The 11,305-nt window shown below is 44.6% G+C and overlaps 1 protein-coding gene across 2 annotated transcripts in view; it reads left to right on the top strand.

The window, feature by feature from the left end:
• Nucleotides 1-11,305, top strand: part of ASTN1 (astrotactin 1) — a 315,040-nt gene extending 303,735 nt beyond the window's left edge. Inside the window, exons 22-23 of one of the 2 annotated variants that reach the window (XM_054693451.1) lie at nucleotides 4,282-4,465; nucleotides 7,373-11,304. In XM_054693451.1, coding sequence (XP_054549426.1) covers nucleotides 4,282-4,465; nucleotides 7,373-7,610 — 422 coding nt within the window. In that variant the 3' untranslated portion in view covers nucleotides 7,611-11,304. Of the gene's footprint in view, nucleotides 1-4,281; nucleotides 4,466-7,372 lie in introns of both variants that reach the window. The other variant, XM_054693450.1, reaches the window with a different exon arrangement.

The raw sequence follows: 11,305 nt of genomic DNA on the forward strand, positions 1-11,305 counted from the left end.
CATGTGGTTAGCTCCCTGGCCGGGGGTCTAACTCGTGCTGCAGTGGCTGAGGATAGCTTCATAGGTTGTGTCTTAACCCCTTGTGCCACCAGGGCAGTCCTCACCTAGATACTTTCTATGAAGAATTTTACCACATTATGACACTAATATAAATGTGTAAGTTTCTACAATGTTCTACTGACCGCCTCCCTGGTAAAAAACAACTAGTATTGGTACTAAGATCAACCTTCTTATCTTATCCCCTCTAGGGGAAACCAACAGTCTGTTCTTGAACCAGTCTTCCACAGAGCAGCATGTGGGGAAAGAGGAAGCAACGGAAAAACCAGGCAGGGTTTGTCCTGCCTGTCTCCCCTCACTCACTTTATTATTGTCCTCTCCCCTCGCTCACCTTATTGCAGACTGTATGGCTTATTTGCTATTTTCAAATACACCACCCACCATTGTCTTGGAGCCCCTGTGTCAGCCTCTCCTCTCCCAGGCACGATTTTCCCCAGATATCCTTGCATTGCTTTCCCTCTTCTCCTCCAAGTCTTGGCTCCAATGTCATCTTTTCAACAAGACCTACCATGACCTACTTAAAACTGCAATGACCTACCAAGCACTGCCATTCGTCCTTCTATTTTAGTTTTCCCTACATCTTAATATACTATATTTTATTATCATGCTTATTGCTGAATTGATCATCTCCTCCCACTAGTTTAACAATGCTTTATGGGTGAGAATCTTTGTCAGTTTCTCACTGGTATATCCCAACTAGGCAGTTGAAAAATGTCAAACCTGTGCTAAGCGCTCAGTGACAAGTTTATTGAATGAATGAGTAGAGGCATGCTTCCTCTGCCCTGGCACTATGCTGAAAAACGACTGTATATGTGCTATCTCTTTTTAGTCTCACAATGATTTTTAAAAGATATATGTCATTAGCCATCACTGAACAGACAAGGAAATGAAGACCCAGAGAGATTACATAACTTGCCCAAAGCCACACAGCAGGAGCACAGTGGAGCCCAACTCCATTTGTTGCCATGGAGCCTGTCGATAACAACACTCCTGACTCTCATGGCCTCAGTCCCAGCCCTGTGCCTTCATTTTGCTGCCTGGGCGACTTTGGTTTCCTTCTAATAACTCAGCTTCCTTTGTTTGCGATGAAGTTGTGAGTACAGACTCCATGCCCTATGTTCACCGAATTTTACCTATTCCTGAACAATATGCATGTGAAGGGAAGACAAGTATCTATTTTGGATGACTCAAGGTTTCTATGAAGCTGGGTAAAATGCAAACTAAAAATACCTTTGCTTCTTTTCATTTCCTTGAGTTTGTGAGTTCTTGTGATGCTATCAAAGTAATGAAATAATCTCTCTCAGTTCTCTCAGTGGAGAGAGGAGGAGCCAGCAACACTTATGCTCTCGGAGCCTTGTATCTACATCTTTTTGAATAGAGCATCCCATTTACTAATGGAGTCTTTTAAGCACACCCTGGAGTTAGATTATCTTGGTTTAGGAGATTTATGATGGGACAGGCCTATCCCATCTGGTCCCAGGCACACATGCTGTGGCTAATGGGAAGCATCCTCTCCTCTAGCTGGATATTACTGTGGTGATATGAGAATAGTAAATATGCCAGACAGAAAACACCATCTCAGCCATTACTGTACCTCAGCAGAGACTGTCACAACTGGAGCCTGGGGCCTGGGCTGCTATTTCCCATGACCAAAAATAGAAATAGAAACAGATTGACATCAGTAAAGGGATAGGAGAAGAAACCCCAAACATTCCTATCTGGATTCTGCTCCGATCACCCATATTGTTCCTCTCCTGGTCATTCTTCTCTCAGTATACTCTCTGAGCCTTTCATCAAGCATCACAACTCTTAGAATATTCATTCTGCTTCTTTCTACTCAATTCCAGAAATGACAGTCTCCCCATACTCTTACTAGACTTTACAATTTTGTGGCATCTATGATCCTACCAGTGCAATTTCCTCTAATAGATAGACACCCTAGAATTGCACCCCCAAGTCTATGCCTCCTGTGTCTTAAATTGGTTAAATACTACCAAAACCTAAGCCTCAGTGCAAAATAGCAGATAGATATAGTGTTAAATCTTTACTCTAGGGCCTCCCCCGTGGCACAGCAGGTTGATCGCAGTGCTGTGAAGCTGTCCGCAGCCTCTGCGGCACAGTTTCGATTCCTGGCCAGCCAGTGAGATACCCACATGGCGTGGCAGACCTCTCCTGCCTCGTCTGCTGCTCCCGTCAGCAGTGTTTTCAGTCCATCTGCCTGTTCTGCTCCCCGCTCTGTCTCTGGTGAAATCTCTCGCCCTCCTGTGCCTCTGGCCTGTACCCCAGTTCTTGTATAAATAAATAAATATTTGGGAAAAAATTAAATCTTTAATCTAGTCACACTGGCTATGTGGCCTTGGGCAGGTAACCTGGCCTCTCTCTGAATATCATGGGTTATAAAACAGGAACATCCTACCCACCTTGCAGTGCTGGTGTGAGTATTGTAGCCCACACATGTGAAGTTCTTGGCAATCAATAGAACTTTAATATATAAATGGGAGCCCATACATATTTATTTTCTAAATAATTGCCCTCTTTATCTCTTGATCCTATTTGGACAACCTGAGAGTTTTAAAGTTATGAAAATATAAATGGATATCAAAACTGAAATTATTTTTAGTGCTACTGAAATAGCCAGCTGATAAGAGTTGAATAGCTAAAGGATTGACATTGCCTGATGTGGAGAGATATCACCAAGGACCTTCTCCAAGAGTAGATTCAAATTGCTCCCAAAGTCATGAGTTCCACTGATATAGCTCACATTCTATGATCTACTGTACTATCTGCTCTCTGTGAGCCACGCCGGACATAAGGGAGTTAGGGCTGCCTCCGATCCTCAAGTGCAATGGGCAGGGAAGAAAAGGAAAGAAACTGTAATGTCTTGGACAAAAGGTAGACATTTTATTCATTCCAATCCAGGAAACTTCTCTACTGATGACTTTTGTCATTTCTAGCAGCCGTGAATTCACTTAGAGTTATGACAAGGAATCAGGTTGCTGTGCTTTTAGGCTAACACGGGGTTGAGTGAGAAAAGTTCTGATTGAGGAGTTTGCAGACTTAGTTTCTTCTTTCTCAGATTTAATACTGAGTGGGGGACAAAGCATTACTGTCCAGGTCTCCTGTTTCCAGCTGCTTAGGAAGGAAATGTAAACAGGTCTCCTTTCTGAGAGGTTTAATGAGAAAATCTTTAATGATAAAGTGCTTTTGAGGCCTGTAGGGAAAAATGCCAAGACTATACAAATGTGTTGCCACTTTGCCACATCACCAAGCTCAGTCTTATAATGTATGACTTGGAGGAAGAAATATAAGAGATATAAATTAAACCAAAAGATTACTCATTTGGAGCTGCAGTATGGATGCTGAATTCAATTTATGTGTCACCTCAGATCTGCAAGCTTAGCTTCCGATCTCTCTGGGCAGTCTGAGCAAAACCTCTGCATGCCTGCAACCTTGGGACCAGCTTGCTTTCGACACTGTGGCCACTCCAGGCCACTCCACGCAAGGCGTGATCAAGTGTCTCACTTCATTTCTGAGCCAAATGCCTGCCTCTGCCGCCCAGGCCTTCCATATTGCTTTTGCAGGAACCACTTGGTATATCCAAGTGCATGCAACCTAGAAGTGCAAAGGTGTTAATGCCTCATGGGGGCAAACATGAGACATCCCCATGGACCAATAATGAGTGGGAGCTGGAGATAAAGTCTCCCATTCTCTCCCTGGATGGATCAGGGGGGTATCCAGTAGCTTCAATCATCCTCTCCCGAGAACCATAGCTTCCAATGCCTTAGTCCATTCCCTTGCATGTACCCTGCCTCCTTTTTTGCCTCATTTCCCTCTGTCCTCCCTTCTGTGCTCATGGGATTACACTTGCCAAGAAAGTATCACTTTATGAGTTTTTGCTTCGGGCTCTGTATTTTCAGGAAAAAGGCAAAGTATTTTAACTGAAAGTGACCGTAGAGATATTCTGTTAAAAGATTCCTTTTTATACAAAAGAATACTGATAACTATGGGACAGAGGTCAAACGAATGACTCAAACCAATTTCTCCAGGTTCTAAGTTCAGTATTCTTTGAGTAACATTACATGCACACAGGTATCCATACCTGCATTATATAAATGCGTAAATGCATCTATGATCATTTATATGTATGTCTATGTACCTATCTTTTATATATGTGTTTGTGTGCATATATATAAAATCTTATTTATTTGTCTTTTCTGACCTCAGAAATAGCAGACAAAATCTACAATCTCTTCAATGGCTATACCAGTGGGAAGGAACAACAGACAGCCTACAATACCCTTCTGGATCTGGGTTCTCCCACCCTACATCGAGTCCTCTATCACTACAACCAGCACTATGAGAGTTTTGGAGAATTCACCTGGCGATGTGAGGATGAATTAGGCCCCAGGTGATCAATAAATTTCATCATCTCTTTTAAAGACCTTAGTGTGCCTCCTGCACTATAATACCACATCCATGAATTTGCCAAGTTTTCTTGGCTAAGTTTAGGTGTTTGGAGAAGTAAGTTCTGTGCTTTCCGACAGCTTCATTCATCCATATTAGTTGAGGACAAGCTGTGTATAAGTAATCAAGCCATGAATTCATTTCTGAAACTCTGAAAAAAACCTTTGCTCTTGATCTGTTCTACCCAGATCACACCTCCATCACGCTGACACAGCATTCCAAATGCTAAGATGGTAGAAGCCAAAAACTTACTCTTGGGAAAGAAAATTAGGAATTTTAATGAAAAAGTTATCCAAAAATATTTGTTTGTATGAGCTTTGCATGTGTTATCCATCAATCAGACATTGTTTGAGTTAAATTCCACATCCTCTTAAAAAACAACATGGAAGTAATGGAGGTAGCAATCCACCTTGACATATGTCCTGGTTGCCTGTCCCTGATCTGAGGCTGCCCTTCTTACACCCAATACTGGCTGCTTTGAGGTGGCACCACCTGAAAGAATTCTCAGAAAGAGAGGAATGGGAAGAATGGGGAGAGCAATCACTTTTTTTTGTTTGTTTCATTTATCATGACTGTAATTGCTGCTTTGAGAAAAGCAGATTTCCCGAGACATATTGAAATTTTTAGGTACACATGGTAAGAGGCTTTTCACATGGAAGCCTCTGGACTGAGGTTGAAGGCTTTGAGAACAACATTGGTTGCCTTGCTACTAAGAAAGTAGAAGGCTGCATAGTCTCTGAGTTAGTGAAGGGCAGGTCCAGATTAATTAGTATTTTTTTTTTAAGAGTGAGCAGTGAAAGTAGCTACAAAGCCCTCATGGGTGATTAAATCCATGTGTTTGAAATGATGGCTGGGGTGGTTCCTTTATCCACTTCTTGAAGATGATGCAGATGCTGCCTCCCACCCCCTGGCTCCCCCTTCTTTCACCTCGTAAGAATTGGTCAGCCACTCATGACATGCAGCTGGGCAGATTAAAAGGAAGGGCCACCAACGTCCCTGCTGATGACGACTTTTGGAAAGTCTGCTTGGCCAAGTCGCAGAGGCTGGTAGGCAGAGGAGAAGCCATCTGCATAAGATGCCATTTAGTCGGCTGGGAGAGTGTTTGTTTGATTTCATTGGACCCACAATGGAAGTTGGAGAAAATACCAGTGGGCCCCTCCCTTGACTTCACATTCTCTTAGGCTCCTGGTCCTTGCTGCTGAGGCTCAACACCTGCCCCTCACCTCCTCTGCACCCCTCACTCCCAGTATGCCCTCCCAGGAATGTGGTGACCTCACCTCTGTGATGCTGATCGCCAGGACAGAAGACAAGAATGAAATGAATGTGTTATTGTTTTTTGAAGGCTCATTCTACACAGGGTGAGGACTCATCCAGTTTTTGGAAGAAATTGTTGATGACATCAGAAAAGAGATGGTTCCTCACACAAGAAGTTAGCCTAACAGTTGATAAATGCTGCAAGGAGTTACTATTCATAGAGCTTTCCAGATTAGCATTTTATAGACTCGCATAAGCTTGTACAAATTAGAGAATTTTCCTTCAAAGCTCTCTGGTCACTTAGGTCTTTTTTGTTTTTTTTGAAAGATTTACTTTATTTAGACAAGAACCGGGGTACAGGTACAGTCCTGATGTGCAGGAGGGTGAGAGGATTCACCAGAGACAGAGTGGGGAACAGAACAGGCAGAATGACAAAATACACTGCTGAGGGGAGCAGCGGGTGTGACAGGAGAGGTTTGCTCACCATGTGGGTTTCTCCGAGGCCAGTGGGGATCAAACTGGCACTGCAGAGGCCCCGGACAGCTTCACAGCACTGCGCTCAACCACCTGCACCACCAAGGAGGCCCCACTTAGGTCTTTGATGAATACAAGGAACCAGTGAGGAAGGAAATCCTGTTCCTTTATTCACTTGACGTTTTCAGAGTCCAAGCCTGTGAGGTCTGAGAACTGACTGAGGTAGTCCTTATTGCTGACACTAGAAATGGGCACTAAGAAACCTATGCATTGGTGAGATTTATCATGTGACAGCCCCCTCCCCAAGTGCCACGCAGAGGCCACCACTGTCTATTCTTGGCATAGAGGATGGCTCCTTTCTAGTGAGCGTAGATTTGGGGCAACCTTGCTTTCCTCTGCCCCTTCCTCTCTCAGGGATCTGCAACAGCTCCAGTGCCATCTGAATCCCTCCTTTCTACACTCTTGATTGCAGCCCAATGAGAATGGCCTCCTGACTTTCTCGGGGAGGTGATTAGGTGGTATGACCACTGAGAATGTTCATTTTCTCAAAGAATGATCCTGTGTCAACATGAACTGAGGATACTTTTATCCTTTTCCTCATTACACTAGAATTAGCTCCACACAGGCATCATAGGCCACATTTGATGGTCGCTGAAATTCAGTATATCAGCTGCCTCTACTCAGTTCAGAAGTAACCTTGAAAAGGGAAATATTTAGTCAAAGACAACATTTGTCATTTAGTGATGACAAATTACTGGCTTTAGAGAAAATTTATTTGATTTGTCTTTAGACTTGCCAAGTGTGTGATTTATTTAAGATTCTAAATTTCCATTAGAATAGTAGCTGTATTTTCTTCTTTATTTTTCCCTATTGCTTTTTTGTGTCTTTATTTTGTATTTATACCTGCTCCACTTTATACATCTTTCCCATTCCTTTACTCATTAATTCACTTGACAAGTATTTATAGAAGTCTCTTTTTTCCTAAGTGCCAACCATAGAACATTAAGCAAAACACTCCAAGCTCTGACCTCCTGGCATTTAAGGTCTCACCTAATCATAGCTTTTTGTCCTTCCCCACCTGCTCTCCTTTCTAATGCTAGTATCCTCCATGTTTGATACTTAGGAAAGCTGGTCTCATCCTCTCTCAGCTTGGGGACCTCAGCAATTGGTGCAATGGACTCCTTCAGGAACCCAAGATCAGCTTGCGACGCAGCTCCCTCAAGTACCTGGGCTGCCGCTACAGCGAGATCAAGCCCTATGGACTCGACTGGTCAGAGCTCAGCCGGGACCTAAGGAAGACATGTGAGGAGCAGACCCTGAATGTTCCCTACAACGATTACGGGGACAGCAAAGACATCTAGTGCCACAATGCCTGAGAGCAGCTGCTGAAAGGAAGCAGGAGAGATGAGGGGGACATCTGGATTTTTGTGTGAATTTTTAATATTTTTAATGGAACATTAAAACCTCGGCAGGCAACATCTAAGGGAGAAGGTGATCCCTGCTCCCCGCTGAACTCCTTCAGTGTGATGTTCTCCATCTGCATGACCGGTAAACTCCCCCATCCAGCAGCTTCACACAGTGCCATTTCTCTTTGGGGGCTTAATTTGGAGTTTGTTTTGCAGTTGATTTATTTAATTCATTTTCCTCAAGAGCTTCATCAGAACTCTCGAGTGTTCTGTCATGCTTTTCACGAAAGATCCACCAGGTTGAACCACCTTGGGCTCACTGGGTTTTGAGTCCATTACATCTGGGGACAAAGATGAGACCAGAGAGTTGTTAGACCAACCTCAGATCCCTGCCCCAGGCAAAACTCAAGAAGCAACTCACTCTGGGATCCTAGATCCTTTTCACAGAGAAATACAAGAAAACTGAGCATGGGCCCCTGTGTAGGTCTCATGGATTCCCTCAAACCCCGCCCGCCTTTCTATTGCTATCTTCACACCTCGCAGGTTTCCCTACCTTGAGGGTGGGAGGGGCTCCTACATTTTAAGGTCTTCCCCTGTTTTAAGACAGGACTGGAATCAAATGTCCCTCCAGCAGATCTCTGTCCTCTCCTCAGTGTCATCTTTTAAGAGACAAACTATCGAAAGCACCTAAGAGATACCTGCCTGGGAGATTAGTTGGCTGTCCACATTCTAGAAAAGAAGAGGCGTTTGTTGTTTTATAAAACACTGGTGCCTCCAAGGTAAACTTCTCCAGACCACCAGTGTAGATCTCGTGCCTGGATGCTTTGTAGGTCCCCTGCCTCATACCTGGACAGCTAAGGCATTGTTGATGTCTGCTCTGCTCCAGGTGAGATCAGTACTCCCTGTCATTGTTTTAGTGAACTAAAGTCATTATTGATCACAAGTTTCCCTCCCCCACCCTCCTTGCTAAATTTGCTTAATTATGTTGCTGCTTTTGCAATCATCTCTCCAGATAATCATCAGCAGAAGGAAGCCGCCATTTTCACCTCCATCTAATTGCTGAGAGTAGCAGAGGATCTGTGTAGGCAAAATCCACTGACCAGAGTAAGGGCCAGTCATGGTTTCTGCCCCCCTGCCTGAAGGTGGGGACCAGGCTGCTGGGAAGCCCAGGCTTTCAGAAGGGGACACCCAGGTTTGGGGACCAGCAATGGCCTTAGCCTTCCCTACATACCTCAGAGCCTGAACACATATTTTCAGCCACCCTGGCTTTGACCTAGGCTCCTCATTTGGAAACATAAGAGAAAGGTCAGGAAGGAGATGCAGGATCTGTGAGGTCAGTCACTGTGCTCTACTGAGTTTCCTTTCTAAATATTAACAGCAACACATTGATTGAGTGTTTACTATGTGCCAGGCATGCCCTAGCATTTGCCATATATTGCTGAACTCTCACCCCACCCAGGAGAGTGCTGTTCTCTAGTCCACTTTAGTGAGGGGAAACTAAGGAAAAGCCAACTCTTCATTACTCTTGCCTGAGCTACAGGTTGTCAGACAGTCCAAGGATTTTAACTCCTCTGCCATCCTCTGCATTGTCCACAGTATTGCCTGAGGCTGGCAGCTGTCTGAGAACTAAGCTCCACAGGGGATCTGCCCACGGGCATTCCCTTTTGCGGAGCTCCCAGTGCAGAAGCACCTGCCTGTGTGGTGGTCAGAGCAGGAGCCCGAGTGCCCCCTGAGCCTCTGCAGAGAGTGCCCCTTTGGAGCCACTGGGTCTGCAGCCCAGGCTTAGCCCTGGGAGCCTGGGCAGAGCCTGGAGCAGGACTGCAGCCACAGGAAGCTCTCACCCCCTTTTGGAGTCCCTCCCTAGAAAGAATGTCAGGCTTATTTCACACTGTGGAATCCACCAGTCTTAGAGATGACCCCATTCTTGAGCAAAGGCTAGCAGAAAGCTGTACACCTGTGACTGAGGCAGAGTCTCAGGTAAAATGCCTCGAGGAACAAGGTCCTCACCATTTGACCATCCCCAGAAGGGAGGATGCTGCAGACCCCCAATCACCCACTGGATAGAGGCCCCAGGGGGCTGTCTTTTACCACCACTACTGCATTACTGACTTTTTATTCAAATCTTCAAGGAAAGCAGCTTCTAGCAGGTTAGCGGGGTGACACCAAGGCCACCCCTATCTTCCCGCTACCCGGGGGTGGGGGGGGGGCGACATGGAGCTGGTAGGCAGGAAGGAGGAAGGAATGATGCCCTTCTTTGTCCCCTCCTTCTGCTTTTATCAAGATAAGAGGCTCGCTAACTCCGCGCCTCCCTTTCTCTTCTCCCCTCTCCCAAGTCCCCCCCACCTCTTTTCATCTACTCTTTCTCTCTTCACCTGTGTGTGACCCTTCCTCCCTTCTTCCCTCCTCGCCAGGATTCTCTTTCTTCTTCCATTTCCTGTGCCCTCCTCACTGCACACATGTGCACACGCACCACACACACACTGTGCACACACACCTCATGACTGCACATGCCACACATACTACACACACTGCACATACTACACACCATGTACACATATGCTGTATATGCACATAGACGTGCCACACATGCCATACACACACCACACTTATACTCTACACACAATATATACACACCACACACCACACAACTCTATATACATACTTTATACACATATTATATACACGTTGTGCACATATGCTATATATGTGTGCTGTACACACCACATACACACTGCTCACACTATACATACACTATAATTACAGCGCAGACATACCACACAAATGCACTACACACGTTATACACAAACTACGCACACCACACACATACTCCATATACTCCACATGCCATACATACAGACTGTGCACCCAGCCTTATACCTGGATCCCCTTTACTTCAAAGTTAAAAGGAAGGCCACTGTGAGTGGGGCAGAAAGACATCTTGGGATCCCCTAAGGCTCTAACTGCAAAACTTCTGCTCTAGGAAGACACTATTGCCCACACCATAACGACATTCCCCAAAGCATGCCTGGAAGAAGTCATTCTGACTAGAAAGAGGTGGTGGGACTAGACCAGTATTAAACCCTGAGCTTCCACTCTGCCAAACAAGTCTGAGTCGTTTCTGTCCACCGGCCTCTGCCTGTGTCGGCTCCCCCTAGCACCAGTTCCTCTTGAATGTACATGACCCACTGTCATAGCATTAGACCTCTAACTGAGTGCAATCAATTTCCATGGAGTCTGGTCCACTCATTTTTATTTCATTAACCACACTTCTTGATATTCAAATGTTCTATTAAAAACTGAGTATGAAAAGACCCACTTTACTACTGTAGAAGGAAGAAAGAATTAGTGTGACCAACTTCAGGTGTAACAGTATTGTTGAAAAGAGAATTATTGTATGATTATAAAAATGGAATAATCAACTAAATAATAAACAAAAATGTTAGTAAGGGTTGGGTGTGTTGTTGTTACCTGTGTCTTTCAATCATCAGAGTGATCTGCTTGGACCAAACAGAGAACTCTAAACATTTTTAAATGTTACACTTTAGATGATAAACACATGGGCCTTAGAGCCCATCATCCTGACTAGAAAATAAAGTTAAATGCTTCACAGCAGATTATAAACTTATTGTTGTGTAGTAGTGATTCTCACC

The sequence above is a fragment of the Talpa occidentalis genome, unplaced genomic scaffold (assembly GCF_014898055.3).
Source record: "Talpa occidentalis isolate TD23 unplaced genomic scaffold, MPIMG_talOcc4v2.1 talOcc4.12, whole genome shotgun sequence".
Classification (NCBI taxonomy): Eukaryota; Metazoa; Chordata; class Mammalia; order Eulipotyphla; family Talpidae; genus Talpa; species Talpa occidentalis.